This window comes from Mustela erminea, chromosome 13, assembly GCF_009829155.1.
Source record: "Mustela erminea isolate mMusErm1 chromosome 13, mMusErm1.Pri, whole genome shotgun sequence".
In the NCBI taxonomy this organism is placed as follows: domain Eukaryota; kingdom Metazoa; phylum Chordata; class Mammalia; order Carnivora; family Mustelidae; genus Mustela; species Mustela erminea.
In genome coordinates, this window is record NC_045626.1 from 87,422,684 (window position 1) to 87,442,391 (window position 19,708).

General features: G+C 59.7%; 1 protein-coding gene and 1 long non-coding RNA gene across 22 annotated transcripts in view; both read right to left on the bottom strand.

Moving 5' to 3' along the window:
* Positions 1 to 19,708, bottom strand: part of NCOR2 (nuclear receptor corepressor 2) — a 204,884-nt gene that overhangs the window by 92,049 nt on the left and 93,127 nt on the right. For all 21 annotated transcript variants that reach the window (XM_032310356.1, XM_032310357.1, XM_032310355.1 and 18 more), the window contains 2 exons: positions 15,281 to 15,333; positions 5,850 to 5,916 (listed from right to left, as the gene is read on the bottom strand). In XM_032310356.1, the coding sequence (XP_032166247.1) occupies positions 5,850 to 5,916; positions 15,281 to 15,333 (120 nt within the window). The remainder of the gene's footprint in view (positions 1 to 5,849; positions 5,917 to 15,280; positions 15,334 to 19,708) is intronic.
* Positions 428 to 2,710, bottom strand: LOC116571883. Its single transcript, XR_004278025.1, has 2 exons — positions 2,539 to 2,710; positions 428 to 2,507 (listed from the first exon to the last, which is right to left on the bottom strand). It is a non-coding gene; the product is annotated as an uncharacterized LOC116571883 (long non-coding RNA).

A 19,708-nucleotide genomic window follows, 5' to 3' on the forward strand; every position in this document is an offset into this window, starting at 1 on the left:
GGCCTCGTTCTAGAAATGTCTCATCCAGTGCAAGAACCACCGGCCACACGACCAAGTCCAAATCCCATTAACATCCAGCAACATTTAAAATCCAGACCCTGGTACCGCCAGACACATTTTCTTGGGCACCACAGCTACGTGCGGGAAGGGCGACCATCCAGAGTGGACAGCACACACACACACACACAGAGCATTTCCACCATGGAAGGAAGTTACGTTAGACGGCGGGGCTCTGGGGTGTCTGTCAGCTTGGCGACAGCCCCACAGAAAGCATCCCCTTCCTGAAAGCTTCCTCATTCCCTGGCCTCAGGCTCCGCCATGCTCCCAGATGCAGGGAGTCTAGGTTAAGCCCCGAGGAGCCTCTGCCACCTCTCCTGGACAAGGAAGTCTCCCTCTACGTCTAACCACAGTGGCACCTGCTGTTCTTCCCCACCCAGCCGGGAACGTAGCTGCCTGGCTTCCACATCTCCAAGGTGACCTGGACCTCGAGCAGGTGGGGAGCAAAACGCCGCCCGTAAGACCCCAATCTCCCGTCTCTAACAGCTGTGCTGGACAGATGGCACGGTCTGGGAGTCTCGCTTGAATGCCCTCCCGATGCTTCAGCACAATCAGAAAACCCCTCTCTCGTCCTCATGATCAGACACCCCTCCCCATCCTGCATTTCAGCCTGACTAAGGCAACCTATGACCTTGGTCTTCAGCAAACCCAGCGGGGCAGCCGTCCCTAAGGGGAGGTCAGGCCAGCTTTGACAGGGAGCAGAACTTGACCCCCAGCTCCCCGGGGCTCCACATGTATGTGGGCTGCTCTAAGAACCTGCTAGAGGTCGGGACGCGGTTCTAGTAACAGACAAGAGCCACACCGTTCACGGCTCTATGGTGCAGACAGCCCCCCACTGGGCACAGGGACAGGGACAAGGAACATCCAACCTGTCACCATCACAGCACGGGACCCATCCTACCCCCACACAGCCCCTGCCGGAGGGGTTGCCGTCGGACGGACAAGAGAGAGAAAATGTGTCAGAGGCCAGGATGGGGACAAAAGTCCACAAAACCAGCGAAGAAAAGTGAGTTCCTGGAGAAGACACAGGACCCGTGTCTACTGCACTGGGCACCTGGGGACATCTCGCTGGAGGACAAAGCCTTCCCCGGGGAGCAGGACCGCTCAGCAGGGCTCCCCTGATGTAGACCCACTGACCAGGAGAGGAAGCAAACCTCCCCCCCCGCCCCAGCGCTCACCCTCAAGACACGAGGGCAGAGCTAAGTCCATGCGTGGGTGCTGGGAGCAAGCGTCTGCAGAGGGCAAGGAGCAGGGCCTCCGTGCCCCTGCCACCATGGTCCATCTTCGGAGCAGATGGCGTCCCCACCTCTTGGTGCCCGCAGCCAGGGATCACCCTCACCAGCCCCGCCCCCACCCCGACACTGGCTGAATGTTCCTGAGCCCCATGCCAGGCACAGAGCGGAGTGCTTCCTGCGGGCAGACCCACCACGACCCCGCCCGGGCCACAACTACCACCCCTGTCATCCAGGTGGGACTCAGAGCCCAGCAGGTCAGCCCCCTGCCGCGCATCACTTGGTGCAGGAGAGGGGGCCAGGATCCCGGCAGCCGTGGCCGACAGCTTGCACCTGCTTGCCCCTTGCGGCTGGCACTGTTGGTGTCATACCGGAGAGTCCACGGCCGAACCCAAGGTCACGAAGCGTCACCACTGTGTTTCTCCCCAGCAATGTTCTGGTTTCAGTTCTTGCATTCCGGCCTTTGACTGACTCTGAGTTGGCGTCTGCGTCAGCTCCGGGAGGTGGCGGTCCCGGCGCACTCTGGGCATGTGGGGACCTGCCGTCCCAGCACCGTTCACTCAGGAGACCAGGCTTTCTCTCCGAGTGGATTCGGATCCGGCCTCTCATGAAAGACCCCGGCCACAGATGTGAGGGCTTATTCCGGGCTCCTCCCGTCTGTCCCACAGGGCTCCGGGTGGGTCCCTATGCCACCAGCACGCTGCTTTCCTTGCTGTGACTTTGTGAGCCATTCTGAGTCCGACACACACGGCTGTTCTCTTTCCATCCCACAGTGACCGCGGGCCCACTGCATGCCCCGTGTCACCCCAAGCACGCCGTGTGCTGCCTCTCCCTCAGTGACCCCGTGAGGTGGGTGGAAATCCCTCACCGAACAGAGGAGGGACCCGAGGGCTGAAGTCGAATGACCTGCCCCAGATGCCCAGCAGCGCCGAGATTTGAAACCCTCCTGCCCTGCCGGGCACGGCGTGGGAGGCGAGGGGAGACGGGGCTCCCTCAACACTGGGGAAGGCGGTCTCAGACCAAGGGATGGGGGTAAGGAGGCTGGAGGGCAGCGGGAGCCAGCTGGCCAGGGGAGCCGGCCTCTGCGGTCACCTCCCGACCCGCAGGGCGGGCACGACCACCGCAGCCACCCTGCAGGGCTCCGCCGGACGGGGCTCGCAGAACCTGCAGAAAGCTCCCCGCACGGGCCATCCTGAGCCCCGGGGCTCCCGGGCTCCCCTGCCGCGTGTTCATGAGGGAGGATGGTGACAGGCGGCAACTCTGCCCGCCCCCGGCCTACCCGGCGCTCAGGCTGCAGAAGCAAGTCAGGGATGCTGGGGCGGGTCTGGGAAAAGCCCCAGCGCGGAAAGCAGGGGAACTCGGGGGGTGCGGGGGATGGCAGAGGGTGAGCAAATCTTCCGCTGGCTCTGAAAGCGTGTAAATGACAGGGCGGGTGGGGACAAGCCCGGGCACGCGGAAAGACGGACTATGCTGAAAACAAGCCAGTGCCCACGGCGGTGGGCTGAAGGGTGACCCCCAATCCGTAGATTATTGGACCTTATTTGACCAAGCACCCGAGATGAGATTGTCCTGGATTAGGGGGAGCTCTGAGCCATGCAGTCACGTGCCACGTGAGGGCAGAGATGGGGAGACGGCCCTGTGCACACAGAGGCTGACACCAGAGTGACGCAGGCACGGCACAGGGATGCTGGGGCCCCAGGGACTGGGAGAGGCAGCCGAGATCTACCCTACGGCCTCTGGTGGGAGCACCCTTGCCCACGCCTTGACTTTGGACCTCAGGAGCCATCAGAGAATTCATTTCTGTTGTCTTCAGCGGCTTGGCTCAGGAAACACGGACCCCATCCTCTGTGCTGGGCCCTCCCCGCTGGCTGACCCTCCCTGCAAGTCCCCCACGGCTGTCACATGCACCCCCTTCACCACGCATTGCTCTCAACCCTCCCGCAGCAAGCACGTGTCTCAAACTCCCGGCCCCCAGCCCCATTTCGAAGAGGAGGAGGAAGGCCGGGGGCGAGACAGCACTCCCCAGATCACACGCCGCAGGCCGTGAACCTGAGCCCGTCTCCACAGCACAGCCTTACCCCCACCCTCACCCCCAAGTCTGGCTTCCCAGGGGGCTGGGCGCAGCTTCCCAGGGAAGGGCAGGGTAACCCGGGAGATTCATGTTCATGTCCCTTTGGGGGCAAAGCCTTGGCTCTCTTGGCAAGGCAGGAGGGCGGGCAGTGTGGACAGCTGACCTGTGGTCCCTAGAACCTCTAAGGAGTGGGATCCCCAGTTTGAGTGGGGCCTGGCACACGGTAGGGGGAAGCCATACAGATCTGAGGTCGGGGGTGGGGCGGCATTGGACCAAGACCCTCCCCATCCTTACTGAAAATAATGCATCAGGGGCTCTGGGCTCATTACAGAAGAACAAGAATGAGGTCATTCCAAATGCCCTCCCACTACAGCTTCGCGAAGCACCTCTCTTAAGATGGGCTCAGCCTGGCCTCAGAGCTACCCCGAATTTCTTATTAGTCTGCGGTTCCTCTATCTTTAAATAAGCCCACATTCCCTCCACCCTCTCAAGGGACCCCCAAGTGACTACACGGATCCTTCTAAAGTGCACCTTAGAGTTTCTTCCTCCTGCCCAAAGTGAACCTCATCCCCAGACAGGGCCACGGGGGACATGAATGTGGCCGAGGCTGGAAGATCGCAGGGAACGGCTGCTCGCTCCTCGGTGTGGCGATGACAGCACTTCCTGCCCTCAGGAGATGGGTGCAGGGCCATCAGGGAGAGGGTCCGAGCGCCTGCACCTACTTCCTACCAGTTCGACGACAGCAATGTTCATACTTGCACGGGAACACACACACACACACACGCACACACCCTCAGCAAGGAAGTGTTAGCCGTGACCGATTCTACACAGTAGGAATATAGGTGTTTACTATTTTCTCTTAAATTTCCTGTTGGACTGAATATTCTCATAACAAGGACCTCACATTGTTTACTGAGAACACACTTAAAAGAATAAATTAAGAGTTTCACAGCATTTGAAATAAAAGCTGAATGCTCCATCCCGGTTGGAGGCAAGTGAGTCTAAAGTGATTGTGATCTGGCTCCTATCCCATTCACGTCAGCTGCGACCCCCAACTCAGGCACGGCACTCCAGACTTGCCTACTACAGTCTATGCTGTCCTACCCAAGCTAGTTCCAACCACAGGGCCTTTGCACTTGCTATGCCCTCTGCCTGGTACTCCCGATTTCCACGCAGCTGGTCCTTCCTTGTCATTCCCACTTCTGTACTGAGTTCACCACCCAGGACATGCAGGGTGTCCCTCCACACAGCACTGCTCACTGTGTCTCCTCTGCTCAGCCACTGTACCAGGCTCACAGCAGATCCTGGCTGTATATTGAGCTCAATGAATAAGATGTGATGCCTGCTTTCAAGATCCCCATCCACTCCACCTCTGGTCACCATCCATTCAATCCAGGAGTCTGAGCAAGATGAGAAAGGAAAGGCAAGAAGCCCACCACTTCTCACCCCATGGACCTCTGGGGTCCGAGTGCCACCCACCAGCTTCCCAGCCACCCAGTGTCTGTGCCAGAAGTGTCTCCTCTCTTCTGGGACTTAAGTGAGGTCTGGGGCCAGAGCAGGGTGGGTTCAGATGATCCAATCAGAACTTTGGGGAGGTGGTCCGAGGACGGACAGCCCTCCCTCTGGCTCTAGGAGACTCAGATCTGCCATAGGAATTCTGGTCCCACAGAGAAACCGGCCTGTCTATGTGCTGACATACAGAGTTCAAAAAAAAAAACTGCCTAGAAAGGAAGGTAAAACAGGATCAAACCACTCCTGAACTCCACCTGAAGGACCTTTCCAGCCACAAATTCCTGTACTGCGTCAGCTCATCTGAGCCAGCCCTTCCGTCACGGCGGAGTCTAATGAGTGACTTCCCCTCCCTCGCTGGGCCCTCCCCCGCCTCCCAGTGAATCAGCCACCCTGACCCCCAGCTGCACGTGTTCCCTCACACACTCTCTCTCCACCTTGGGCCCGTTTCCCAGATGAGGGCTCAGAGCACATGGCCTGACGCAGGGTCGCACCCCTGACTCATGACCCAGCCGCTGCCGCTGGAGCCAGCGAGGGGCCTCCCTGGATGGGAGGAAACCTCATCTCTTGAGGGAGCTCCCTGCAGCGGCCGCCAGCACACGGCCCACCCCAGCCTTGCCTCTTGCAACAAACCCCTCTCTTCTGGCCTGGAAAGCCCACGGGTCCTCTGACAAGCAACGAGCCTCCCAGGCCAACACACCGCTCGCTCTCCCCCTCCAGGCTGGAAAAGGAGCAGCAGAATTGCAGGCCCCGGGCATCCTGGGGCAGCTGAGCCCCGAGCCCTGGCCTCCCCGAAGCAGCTGCTACCCCTTCCCGTTTGCCCTGCTGACCCTGGCCTTCCTCCGAGGCCTGGACGCGCAGCAGAGACAGCTGCAGGCCGGGAGGTCCCGTGGGCACGGCCTGAAGCGGCCCGGACGGCCTGGACTCCCCAGGAAGCCTGGCCCGGGGGAGCGGCCGGGGGGGCTCCAGTGACGGCTTACCCATTGTTTCCGGGCGTGGTTCCTCCTCTTGAAGTATAAGATGAGCTTCTTCCGCATCGCCTGGTTTCTAAGCGGGAGGAAAAGAGAGAGCACACGGGGCAGGTCAGTAACAGAGGGTTTCGGACAGCCTGTCCTTCACTGAGCTGCTTCTTGACAGCAAGACCTAAGCTGACCCCGCATTGGCTCTCAAGGAGCTAAGAGATGCCTGTAGCTCCCCAGAGGGAGCCATGACAGCCAATGTGTGTCCCTCCTCTCCCGCACTGAGGGGCCCCCGCCCATATTCAGACTAACTGAGGACAGTGTGCAGAAGAGGGGCTCCCAGAGGGGGAAGGTGTCAGTGCTTCCCGCCCTCCCCAAGCTGCTGTCCACACATGCCCAGGAGCCCTTCTGGAAAACCAGCCGCAGAGAAACATCCACAGGCTAAGACCAGGAACGTGGGCCAGACAAACCAAGACCCTGAGCACGGTGGCCACCCAGAGACAGGGGTCTGCTGGCCGGCTCCAACCAAGCTGCACACAATGGTCTCCGGGCTCCTCAGACCTGTGCCAGGCAGAGGTCCCTTAAGTAGGGCAGCATGGGTGGGTAGCGGCTAGCGAGGCAGGACCCCTCAGGTCTCCTTTCCCTCAGCCCCTCCCCATGGCCTCCACACATTAGTGAGTGCTACAGCCGATACCTGGGTGGGCCTGGGGGCGTCAGGCAGGCCTCAGAAGCCTGGGGACACCCAGGAGTTACTCACCCCGACCCAGGGGTGCAGTGGCACCCAGCATCTCTGGGGAGGGGTGCTCCGACTTCCTCATGGTCTCAGTGGTGTCCAAACCCCACAAGAAGCTAAAGAACCATACCCCAACCAGCCTCTCGGAGTTTCCAAGGGCCACCTAGGTCCCTAACCTCGGGAGGTGGTGGGAGTCCAGGCCCTGATGGACAGGCAAAGCTGCCCCTGCACACGCCTCAAGGGGGCTAAAATAGTTGGAAAAAACCCGACACAGGCACCCCATGGACGGTCACTCTCTTCAGCCGCCTGGCCCCCGCAGACAGACACCACCACCTTGGAAGGCCCCACTGCCAGGCCCAGCTGTCCTTAAGTCAGCCACCACACCGCTATTCCCGGTGAACAAGCATCTCCTGACCCCCAGTGACCTCCAGCAGGAGGTCGGAATCCTCACTACTCGGTCTCAAGTCCAAGGACACTAACAGGCCAGCACGGTCCCTCTTAATTAGGAGGAAAAGGCCACAGCGAAAGTGTGGGCAGCATGCCCTCACTGGAGCCCCCCACGGACCCCAGCAGGGTTCAAGCCTTGTCCACTCTCTGACTCCTGACAAGGATACACCACGCCATTTCCAGGATTGGTAGGGAGGGGGTCCCTGCCTCCCAGGGTGATCCTGGCCTCAAGTTAGCTGGGGCCTCCCCACCGACATCAGCCTTCCCTGCCCTGTTCCCAACAGGGTGTGCACTGGGGTCCTCAGTCACACAGGCTAAGACGAGAACACTTTGTTCCATGACAAGGTGTTTCTGCAACTTCAGAGGACCTCCCGGCCTCAACACCCCCATCTGAAAAGGGGGCACAGTGACATCATGTGCTCGTGTCCTCGGTTATTTAGCTGCTGATTACTGAGCACCTAACTGCAGGCACTCTTCTAGGCTCTGGGGACACAGCCTTGAGCAGAGGTCCCGGCCCTCACAGAGGTGATGCTTGGAGGAGTCCCATAGACAATCAGCAAGGTCATCCAGATAATCCCAGATTCAGAGACTCGAACAGGGTGGTGGGCTAATGCCTGGGCAGGAGGGGGTGGGTGTAGCTATTTTAGATGCAGCGGTGCAGAAAGTCTCAGAGGGCCCCGCACACGATCCGGATCAGCAGAAGGACCCAGTGGTGGAGAGAAGCGCAGGGAAGGGCGCTCCAGGCAGAGGACTGCAAGTTCAAAGGCCCGGGGGTCGGAACACTCCGAGTCCTTGAAGGACACACAGAGGGCCCACGTGGCTGGAGAGCAGCGGGCAAGAGCAGGGGGCAGGAGGGAGGAGAGGCTCGAGCTGGCAGGGCTGGCTGCACGGGGCCTTGGTCTGGGCAGAGCGAGGGGTCTGGGCTTTTCAAAAGGATGGATGGAGCTGAGGAGGCGGAGAAGCAAGGACAGCCCAGGGCAGCGAGCCCGGGAGCCCCGAGGTCTGGGTTCCTCACGGGCTTCTCCAACAAGAAAGCGATTTCTGTCCGGAGGGGTGGCGGATCCCAGAGCTGGGGCGGGAATACACGAGGAGAGCCCAGAGCATCTTTAAGGAAAGAGGGGCTACAAAGAAGAAAAATAAATAAATAAACAAAAGATCAGAGGGATGCAAGACCTAGCCTGAGCCGGGGGAGTGCCAGAGCCAGGAGGGTCCGCACACCAAAAGGCGGCTGGCGGGCGCTGGACTGTGAGCCACAGACCAGAAGAAACATCCACGAGTCTGCGTGGATAGAAATCAATGACTGAGTTGAAAAACAAGGGAAAAAGAGCAAATGTGCCTTACAGAATTCCAATTAATAAGCGTACCATGAAGGTGGGGGACGGAAGACCCCACAGGAACACCCCAGCCCGAGCTGCTGCAGGGAGACCCACGAGGGAACCGCACAAGACTCGGCCACACGTGGAGGAAAAAACAGGACACGTGCGTCGCGTCGACGTCTCTTCCCCCAAATGGTCACTAGGCGTTTGCGACTCGTGGCCACAAATTCCGTGATGTTGCCCCTGCAGGGGACCCAGGCCGGATCCGTGACGCGCTCCCAAAGCCCAGAGCACAGCAGGGCAAGACAGCCGGCCTCGCAGCCGACGGGCGCCGGAGGTGGGGGCGGCTCCCCTCCTCTGTGGGGCTCTTCCCCCACATCCACGCCCGGCCCCTTCGTGAGAAAGCACCCGGCAAACCCAAACCGAGGGACAGTCTGCCAAACCCCTGACCGCAACTGTTCAAAAGGGTCAGGAACATCGAGAGAAGACGGGGACAGAGTGCAAATCGGGAATCGGCCATCAGACCCCGGGCCAGAAAACAGATCTAAGTGGAAAAACTAGAAAAATCCACAGAAAGTCTCTGGGTTGGCGCAGAGCACTGTCCCACGGTCACTCAGTTCTGAGGAGAGCAGCCTCACTTCTGTAAAATGTTCCTGTTGGGGACCCTGGGTAGAGGATATACAGGAAATTCTCTGTATTATCTTGGCCACTCTTCTGTAAATCTGGCTTTAAAAAAATATATTTTTTTTTATTTGGACAGAAGGGGAGAGCGCATGAGCAGAGGGAGGGACAGAGGGAGAGAGAGAATCTCAAGCAGACTCCGCACTGGGCAGGGAGCCCCACATGGGGTTCGATCTCATGACCCTGAGACCAGGACCTGAGCGGAAATCAAGAGCCGGACGCTTAACCGACTGAGCCTCCCAGGTGCCCCTAAATCTAGCCGTTTTTAAATAAATTTTAAAAAAACGAAACAGAGTCATGATCTGTGTTGAAATGCCATGGTGAGACCAAATACAGCGACTTTAGAACGTGCGGGGGGCTCCATGATGCTGGGAGTCCCAAACCTCCCCTGTTCCTCAGAAAACAAGCCGATTTGGAAACCGGGTCTTCACAGAGGTCATCGAGCTAGCACACAGTCTTGAGGAGGGCGTCCTTATACAAAGGGGAAGCGTGGATGCGGAGGGGGACACACAGGCAGGATGACAGGAGGAGACCGCAGAGTGCCTACAAGCCCAGGGACACCCCGGAAGCCAGCCAAAAGCAGAAGCTGGGAAAGGCTCGGAAGCCTCCTTCCCCGGAGAGACCAGGGCCCTGGCTCCCCTTCAGGCCCGACTGCTGGCCTCCAGGGCTAGGACAGGCTAAGCCGCTGCAGTCTCCAGCCGCTCGCTTTGGGGTAAACTGACCCAGCGGACCCTGGGACAGCCGCGGCGAGGGCACAGTCTCACGGGGACCCCGTGACTCCCGCAGTCCCCGCCAGGCAGCAGTTCTCCCCGGCGGATCCGACTTTCCTTCCAAAGCAAGCACTGCGCCTGGTGCCCAGAGGCAGCCACGGACTGCCAAAGAGGACAAATGTCGAGTCGGCAGGTTGCAAATGGGCACAGTCCACCCGGCGGAGCCCGCCCGTGAGAGCGCTGTGTTTGGACGGCCGTGCTTTCTAAAAAGTCTGAAGTCGCTGCCAGTATTGAAAACCAGAAGCTGTTGCATAAAAAGCTGCACGTAAAGCTTCTCTGAAAAGATCAGGCAGTCTGGCACAGCCCCTCACGGCCACAGGCTGGGGACTGAGGCCCGACCACCGCTTTACAAGGACAATGAGCTCACCATTCGCCACAGTCCCCCCCACTCCCTACTACCTCCCGCCAGCCCTTCCCCACCCTACCTTTCCCTCTCGGCCCCGCGGGCATGCGTCTGGTCGCAATCCCCTAGACATCTGGCTTAGGGTGTCCACTTGTTCAACATTCTTCTGGCCAACATTCTTGGAGTGTTTATTTTGTCCCAAGAAATGTTTTGGTATCGGAGATGCAAATAGCTTACAGCAGACAAATCTTTTCTGCTGTGATCTTTTTTCTGGCAAAAACGGAACACAGTCTCTAATAAGAGGGCTCTAGAAGGGCTGGCAAACCGGCAGCATGATAAGCTTGCCAATAGAGGCATTTATAGGGGATCCAGAGGAAAGCTCTCATCTCCGGGAGAAGTCAGAGTTTATAAAACCACAACCTGTGAGGAAACCCAAGCCTCGTCATCTGGTGCTGGACCTGGGAGAAGACGCGAAAACGAGGTGGGGGCGATAAGGGGCTGGAGACTGTGGACGTCCAGGGAGAGTCTGGCCAGGCCCTGGGACCTACAGGGTTCGAAAACAGGAAGGAAACAGGGCAATCAGGGGAGGCTTCCTGGAAGAAGAGGGCTTCGAGCTCAAGAGAAGCAGAGCAATAAGCGGGCAGAGGGAAATGAGAGCACGGAGTTCCAGGGGAGAGAGGGGGATGGTGGATTTAGAGGAGAGGCTTTCAGGGAGACCCGGACCCCCAACGGCTGGGGAAGAGTAAGATGGAGGAAGCCTGCCTGAGCGCGGCCCTGAGCACCTCAAGAAGAGCCTGTCCAAGCTGATGGTCTGCAACCTGCTTATGGACTAACCAAGTGACTTGCCCAGGGTCACCAGGCTAGCAAGGGCCAGGCCCGGACTGGGGAGAGGTAACAGGGTGGGTGGGCAGATCCAGTTGGCCTAGGGGTTTGGCTGGATGACCTTAGCGAGGTTCCTTAACATCTCTGAACCTCGAGAGCAAGACCACAAAAACCTGCCACAGCATCCTGGGTCCCCGGGGCCCTTTCCACCCTGCACAGCTCCAGGGCTGACAGCTCCAGTGAGACAACCCCCAAGGAGGCAGGAGGAAGGAAGACATCGGACATCAAGACAGGAAAAGCAGGGGACAGAGAGAACCCCGGGAACCAGCAGGCTTCCAGGCCCCGGGAAGGTAAGAGGAGCAAGGCCAGTGCCCGGGTTGGGACACCAGAGGGGGCGTAGCAGGGAAAGGGTCAGCCACGGCAGAGCACACAGGAGCGGTGTCTGTCCCCGGCCGCCAACCCCAGACCTATTCAGGGAATGGCAGGTCCCGCACCAGTCCCTCCGCGGAGTGCCCGTTTAGTCCACCTGGGGTTGCCCTGGCCCCTTCCCCTGCTCCCCAGAGCCTGAGACGTGGGGCTGAGATCCCGGGCAGCCGCCCCCACACCTCCCCACGACGCAGGGGGCCGAGGGAGAGCAGCAGAGGTGGGGACAGGTGACTTGGACACGTCTGAAATTGCCAGCGCAGCAGGAAGTCAAGCGTGAAATTAACTTTAACGGTGCAGCCGCAGCGCACGCACACGGGGACATTAAAGTGACAGGGCAAGGTCCCTAAGGAGGGGATAACCTCCCACCTGGCCCAGGGATGGGAGCAGGAGGGAGAGGGACAGAATGGGCTGCGGGGGGACAGGGCCCCGCCACCCAGTCCGATCTCTCACTGTCCTTACCAAGCTGACAGCGGATCACAGTGTCAGGCCCCATCCGCTCCTGGGTCTCCCGGCCCGCGACAGGGCCGAGCACACAGCGAGGGCTCAGTGGATGTTTGTTGGACGAACAAAGGACAAGAACGCATGGACAGACTGCTTCCCACGTGCCTGACACTGAACTCGGCACGTCAGAGACGCTTAACTCGTGGGATCCTCAGCAACCGTCAGAGCCAGGAACTACTCTTATTCCTGCCTGACAGATGAGGAAACCGAGGCACGGAGAGTAAGTGGCAAGCCACAGGGCCAGATGCTCACGCCCTCACTAGCCCCCAACACCGGCATCCACCTCGGGTTTCGCTGTCCCCACAGCTGTCCCGGCCCCTGACCTTTTCAGCCACGGGACTTCCCTTCCACACCACACCCCTGACCGCTCGCAAGGCACCGGGACCCGCCGCTGCTTGCCTGGATGGCTACGGCCACCTCCACCGAGGTCTCTCAACCGCTAGTCCTTTCTCTCCGCAGCCACCAGAGTGAGCTTTGAAAGCAAAAACTCAACACCTCACTTCCCGGCGTAAACCTTATCAGGGCTCCCTTCACACATAAATAATATGACCCGAACTCCTCTTCAGCCCTGGGTGATCCGCCTGGCACCTTCCCTCCCTCACCTACCCCAGGGGCCATGCTGGCCTTCTCTGTGATCTCACCAGCTCAGTCCAGCCCCAGGGCCTTTGCACTGCCTGTGGCACTTGCCAGGGAGGCCCACATGGCCAGCTGCCGCTCAGCCCCCAAGAGCCCCCGACGCTGTCAGGTCCAGCCCTGATCTCTCGGCTGAAGCCACCCTCCTTTTCTCTCCACACATCTGCCTCACCACATCTGCCACTGCATAGGATTCGCTTTTTTTTAATGAGAGAGAGAGAGAGAGAGAGAGCGTGCAAGCTGGGGGGTTGCGGGGGGGGGGCGGGGCGGAGAGGAAGAAAGAGAACCTTAAGCAGGCTCCAACCCCGGCACAGAGCCTGACACAGGGCTCAATGTCATGACCCTGAGATCACAACCAGGCACCCCTGCAACACGTTCTTCAAAGTGAACGACCGCACTGACTTATGGATGACCGCATTGAGATAAAAACTACAGAGCTCGTTGGGCTTTTCGTGGGAAACTAGGAACGAGATCAAAATTCTAAGGGTAGATGAGTTCAAATAATTTGCTTACACATAGATACATTTTTCTAACATAGAATTCACCACTTACGTAAGATACCTCAAAATTATTCATCTCTACGTTTTAAACTTCAGCGTGTCCCTCTGTGATTTGGATTTTGAATACATTTCACCAAGGAGTCACCTACTTAGTCAGAATGTGCTCTAGGAGACCAGAGCCCTTCCTGATGAAGACTGGGGCGGGAGGCTATGTGCAAAAACAGGGCACTGGTTTCGGCAAGTTTAGAGCTTTATTCTACTTAAACAGAGAAGTGGCAGCGTCTTATCTGTGAACACTATTCGTGTGGACACCTTTTTTCTTCTCTTGTTTGGATTTTACAGCTGTTTTTACAAAAGGAAATCACCCACATTATTCAGCTTCAAATATTACTCACTTTTTAGTGAACAGCGCGTGCGAGATTTCAGTACAATGACATTGCTACAGAAATTGTTATGCCGAAAGGGAAAACGCGACTGGGTGTATCAGAGCCCAGACAGCTTCAGACAGCTGGGTGAGCACAGCGCTTTTCATCATCTTCTTGTTTATTTAACTCACTTCCTGTCTCCACGGCTAGATAAAGCTTGATGAAACATGGGCCTTTGGTTTGCTCACAGATGAATCCCCAAGTCCTGTGGCACACAGTAGGTGTCCAATAAATGCGCGTTGAGCGAATAAATGAATGAATGAGGGAGTGCTTCCGGCCGCCCAGCTCAGATGAAAACACCCGAGCCGTGGCCCCAGGGAAGGCAGGTCCCAGGAAGCTGAGAAGAGACTGGAACATGAACCGAGTGGAGTCAAGGAGGACTTGGTGCCTGGGCAGCAGACACACCCACAAGGCCACACAAGACACAGGCCACAGCAGACCCGGAACCCTAGTGCTAGCCCAGTGCCCACCCCCCCCCCCAGAGGCCACTCTGCAGCCCCAGCCAGCCACGGGCAGACAGAGGCTCGCCAGCAGCCTCAGGTAAGGCAGCCCTAGCAGATGCTCCCGAGCCCACACAGGCCAACGACCCCAACGGCAACAAGAGATTTTCTAGGTTGCTCCGTCAGTCCCTGTGAGCTGCAAGAGGGTGGCCGCTTTGGTCACCAGAGCTTGGACCAGTCATGCAAGTCCAGAAACTACAAAAGAAGGGACTTCCCTGTCAACCAGACCAACACCAGCAGATATTCAAAAACTACTGTGAAGTTTGCATGCCTCCAGGGATGGGGAGCTCACTACTGCAATGTACACCCTGCAAATCCACCCCAGGGAAGCTCAGACAATCATTCCGGGCTGGACTGCCCACTGGACAAGCTAAGTACTGCTCTCTGAGGTCACACAAAGACGCCTGCACCCTCTCCCCATGATGAACCTTGAATAGTTCAAACCCATCCCAAACAGTCTGCCTCTAACCTAGCACCACCAAATGCCCACAGATGCATGTCCCTCAAGGGGCAAGCTCTGCAGCCTCTTTTACCTTTTGGGTTCCTGGATAACAGCATGAGGTATTATCCCCTCCTCAGCCAAGGAGGCTATGCTCCCATTAATGCATTCTTCCCCCTCCCCCAAAGCCAGCCCTCTTCTGGTAGCCACATCTCCAGCACCTCCCTCCCAGCTTGAAGACAGGAAGCCAACAGCCTAGAGCCCAATCCTCTTGCCCCGTTTTGCCAGCTTGACCCACACCAACTACATGTGGCAGTTAACTGGTATTTCTTCACTCCAAGCATCTGTCTGGGAAAAGGCCCATTATTGGGATATACCATACCGGCCACCCCCAAAGTCTCCACGGCTGGATTACTGCTCACAGCTGCTGCACACTGGGCTGTGCCACAGAAGGACCCCTGACCCCTATGCTTACATCAGAGCCCAAATCACAGGGCCCCACTTGACCCAGGGCCACGCCCTCACACAATCATCTTGACCTTGTTTTCCACCAGGAACGGCTTCTGCCTCCCCCATGGGATGAGGCTTCACAGGCCTCCACCTCGCTGTCCCCAGAGCCGTGCATGCAGTGTCCTCACAGTCCTCCCCAACTGAAGGCCTGCGTCCCAGTGCTTCGTGGGACCAAGCACCTCCCTCTGCCCCTCCCTGCCCCAGGCCTGCTCTGACCCCAACATCAGCCCTACCTGGCCCAGAATTCTCGCCCAAACTGCCCCCGCCCGCCCCTTCCTCTGACACCTGGCCCTGCCTGGGAGCCCTGTTGGGAACTGAGAACCCACATCCCAGCCCAGATCCCCGAGGCCAGATGGCCTGTCCCCCCACCTGCCCCGCGTCTGTACGGCTGCCCACAAGTACTCACATTTTGATGTTCTCATGATACTGCCGGGTGTCGGAGGGCTGGTTGTACAAGGGCTGCAGAGGAAGAGAGAGGAAAGCACTTCAGGGCCAGGCCCGGGGGCCGCACTGCCGTCCCGGGCAACATCAGCCCCAGCGCCCCAGGCCCCGGCTCCAGGGAGCCGTGCGCTACGGTGGGAAGCGGCCACCAACAGGCATAAAACAGAACACGGGGACCCAGCCTGCAGGCCCAGCCGGGAACGGGCTGTAACCCTCTGGGCACCGCTGTGGGTGACCTGACACCCTGCCCCTGCCCCAACCAAGGCCACCATGGTTCCTCTGCGGGGCACCGGGCAGGGCTGGCCTGGGTGTCCACTGTGTCTCGGCCTGGAGAGCGGCTCAACTTCTCTATGTCCAAAACACCATGATACACCACGCGGCCCCCCCTGCCTCGCAGAGGAAAGGGCCCAATGCTGCCGCGCATTCGCAAGGGTGGGGTAGGACAGGAAGGCACGCGACAGCCGGGCCTCGGAGCTAGGTGCACGCTCTGGAGAGCGGCGATGACGCACCTGGTGGGGAACAAAGTCACATGTGCACTATGGTCGCCTCCCCTCCTGCAGATGCCTGAGAAGTTTTGGGCACCGTGTCCCGCCAGGAGAGGACGCTGCCGTGCCAGATGGCACAGCTCATCACAACGATACGTCAGGAGCAAGCTACACGTCCCCCACCAGGAGGAAGAACAGGCGCAGGAGGGCTCGTGCACGGCAGGAATCGCGCACAGCGGCCAGGAGGGCCCCAGGCCCACAATCGGCAGCCAGTGTGTTCGAGGGGAAGTACAGCAGCCACAGCCGGCCACCGCGCCTCTCCTGCCCAGGGGCCTGGCCTGGGCGCCCAGAGCGGCTCTGCCACTCTCCAGCCTCGTGTGTCCGGGTGAGTCACGTCAGCCTCCCTGGCCCCGGGGGGCCTATCTACAGATGCCCCAGAGTGTCTTTACTGTCACCATCGGGGCGCGATCATGTATGAACGACCCCGATCTGTCCTGCCTCCCGTACCCAGCCACGCCCTGCCTGTGGCCAGTGAAACGCCTGTAGACGTGAAAGCAGAGTCTGGACGGCGCACGTCTGCCTTTCTGCTTCCTCTCCTGTCCGCCTGCTCCCGGTGAGGGAACACGCGTGGCCCGGCGTGCTGGAGGCCGAGACGACACAGAGCACAGGAGCCCCAGCCCGGCCGCCGGCCCACCGTCCAGCGGAGCGCGGAATCCACAGACATGCCCGGCTGCCTCCGGCACTCACGGGAAACAGGGAACGGTGCTTGTTTTAAGCCACGGAATTCGGGGCTGGTTTGTGACCCAGCAGGGGCTGATACAATTATCATCCCCACTTTATGGAGAAGAAAATCAAGTCCCTGAAAGGTTAAAATACGTGCCCACAGCTGGGAGGAAATGAGCTACAACTAGAACGGCCGACTCCCTTTGGCTCTGGAGGCAGAGGTCCGCTCCCGGGCTCTGCCTGCGTCCTCTCTGGGTGTCTTCCTCCGTGCCCGTGCCCGTGCGTGTGCGTGTGCGTGTGCGCGTGTGCGATCCTCTCCCTTGCTGTCCCCACACCCCCGCACACACAGCAGGAGCCCTCCAGGGCAGCCATGCACGAATGTGGTAGAAGACCCAGGTACAGAGTGTGAGGGCTCACACGGGACAGGGGCAGCCTCGGGACAGGGCCCCAGGGCGAATGAAAAGAGCCCATCGGTCTCTGCCCTGTTCTTCTCCCTGAGTGTGGGGCTGGTTGCAGCTCCCAACACCCGCCAACATCCTGATGATCCCAGCCGATGGGGACCACCTCGAGCAGCAAGGCTGCAGGGCCCAACCTGCTCCGTCCGCAGGACCAGGTCTCTTGCCCTCTGCAGACAGGGCGGCCCCTCAAGGAGGGGCCACAGGCAGTCATGGGGGCAGTCACAGGCCGACAAATAGGGCACTGCATGCAGCCTTGGCTGATGACAACGGTCACCTCTCTCCTGGGGTCCCTCAGATTCCTTCCATGACAACCAACCACAGGGCTTGGCCGATTCCAGGCTCCGAGCTCAGCTGTCCCCGCCAGGGACAGATACATGACCCACGGCTGGTACAGGCCATCTCTCCCCACACTGGGTCAGGCTGCCCTTCCAAGGGGCTCAGCTGGAAGCAGGGAGGTCTGAACCCCACTCCGGGCTGGAGCGGGCAGGCAACTACAGAGCCCACAGCGAGTGTCTCAGCGGGGGATGGGGCAAGGCATTAGAGCAGAAGGCTGGCAGCGCTCACCTGAGAACAGCAAGGGGCCCTACAAAGACTCCCCCGGGCCAAATTTCAAAGCACTAAACATGCGTGTTTAACCCCAGGTGACTCTACGTTAGGTCCTTTCTGATTTCTCGTGCCCATACAACACAGGCCGGGTAGGAGGGGGCTTGGCCCAGAGGTTTGGTTTCCAGGAATGAACAGACACCCCGATTTCAGAGATGGTGCCTCCCTCACTGGCTGTGTGACCTCAGACATGTGTGGGCCACACTCTGGGCCTCAGTCTTCTCACCTGGAAAATGGGCACAGAGCAAGTAGGAACTACCTCACAGAGCTTTCGTGGAGCCCAGGAAACGTCAGACTTGGTGACCGATTTGCGTTGTTTTGGTTTTAAAGACGGCAGACAGCCATGTCTCCACAGGCTGAGGAGGTCAGGAAAGCCTGAAGGACCACCGATGGGAGACCCTAGGGAGTGTGTGATGGCCGGGGAGCAGGGACTACCTCTACATAATAGGATGGGCCAGAAGAGGGGAGGTGGGCTTCTGAGAGCAGGGGTCACAGGCAGCCTGTGACTTGCCAAACCCACCTTCACCTGTGGCCACCTGCCCTGCCAGGGAAGGGGGGGACAGAGCAGCCTGGCTCTTGCGGCACAGTGGACCCCCAGTAAGAGGCACAGAAGAACCCAGAGAACACTGTGGGGCTTGCCGCCTCTAAGCACAGGGGCTCTCCCCCAAGGAGGCACTCACTGAGCACTCTTCAAGGTAAATTGAGTCCTGGGAGGGAAGGAAGTGCCTGGGCCCGGAGCACAGGGGAGGAGGTCCGTTACCATGGTGACAGGCCCCCAGGGCAGCCCCTTTGGAAGGCCCACGTGGGATGGAGGTCAGAGGGTCCATGGCGCATCCCTCGCAGGTGCACTGCTGAGGTAAGGCAGGGCCCGAGGGAGTCTCCGACACCCCTTCTGGCCACCCGCAGGGGTAGCTGCACAAGGCCCCGTGTCCCAAGAGACAAGTCCCACTACGGCGGCCCCAAGGTGACCTTCGCCTCACTCACACCTACTTCGGCTTTCCTCTCCCCCTCCTGACCTCACAGGCTCCAGCCCCCGTCAGGGGGACACAACCACCACGAGGGAAGCTCTTCCTCTCACAGGCGGAAGGCTAAGGTCGCCCTGGGAAGGCGCCCCGCCCCGGCTGGGGACCCTGGGCCTGTCTCCTGCCCCCACCCCCACGCCCCCATCTCCTGGACAGGGGCGCTGCCCTAACAATCTGGAGGGCAGACGGAGAGTGCCAAGCGGGGGACGCGGGACGCTGCAAACGCAAGGCCGGAAAAGCAGAAATGACAAGGAAGCAGAGCCGGTCTCCGGGACAAGGAAGGGGGGGGGTCCCCTTCGGGCCCGACTCCAGCCAGCTGGCAGGGTGACCAGCAACAGCCGGCAGCCCCAGGTGGACCGAGCTGCTGAGAAATGAAGTGTCAGCCCTGGTCCTCAACCCTCTGGTGACACCACGTTCTTAAAATAGTACCTCTGAACAGGAAGGAAACCGATGACTCAAAGCCGCGGGGAGGCGAGGCGGGGGCTGCAGCGGCCCACACCCTCCCTCCAGCGCCCCTCCCCCAGGCCAGGCCTCGGATCCCCGGATCCCCGATCGTCCCGGATCCCCGGGGGCCTGGGATGAAGGGGAGGCACACACTCGGCCCAGCCCGTGCTGTGCGCCTGCGTTCTGGCGCCAACTTCCCCTAGGCCTTGGCTGCCCTCCCAGCGGGGGCGGAGAGCACCCATCCTTGTCCCGGAGGCCCAGCAGGCTCTCCCCGGGCTAAGTGCTCCCTGGACGCAGGTGCCCGAGGGAGACCTCGGGTCAGTAGTGCCAGGCCCTCCGTGAAGGACACCTCTGAGCTGCCTCTCCTTGGAGGACACCTCTGGCCACTGGGACCTTTTGGTGACCAAGACCGAGGGTAGACCCCGGCTGGCCACAATCCCACAAGCTCGACACACCTCCCCGCCTCACCCCCGGCTGTGTGACCCTAGACAGAGCACTGCCCTCCCCAAGCCTCATCTAGAAAATGGACAGTGACCCCTCCACAAGGCCAAACATGAAGCAGGTGCCCTGTCACAGTGGGTCCCCTCCACAGCATCCCCGAAGGCCACCAAGCCAAGAAGCTGCCGACTTCGAGAGGCTCCACTGACAGCCACTCCAG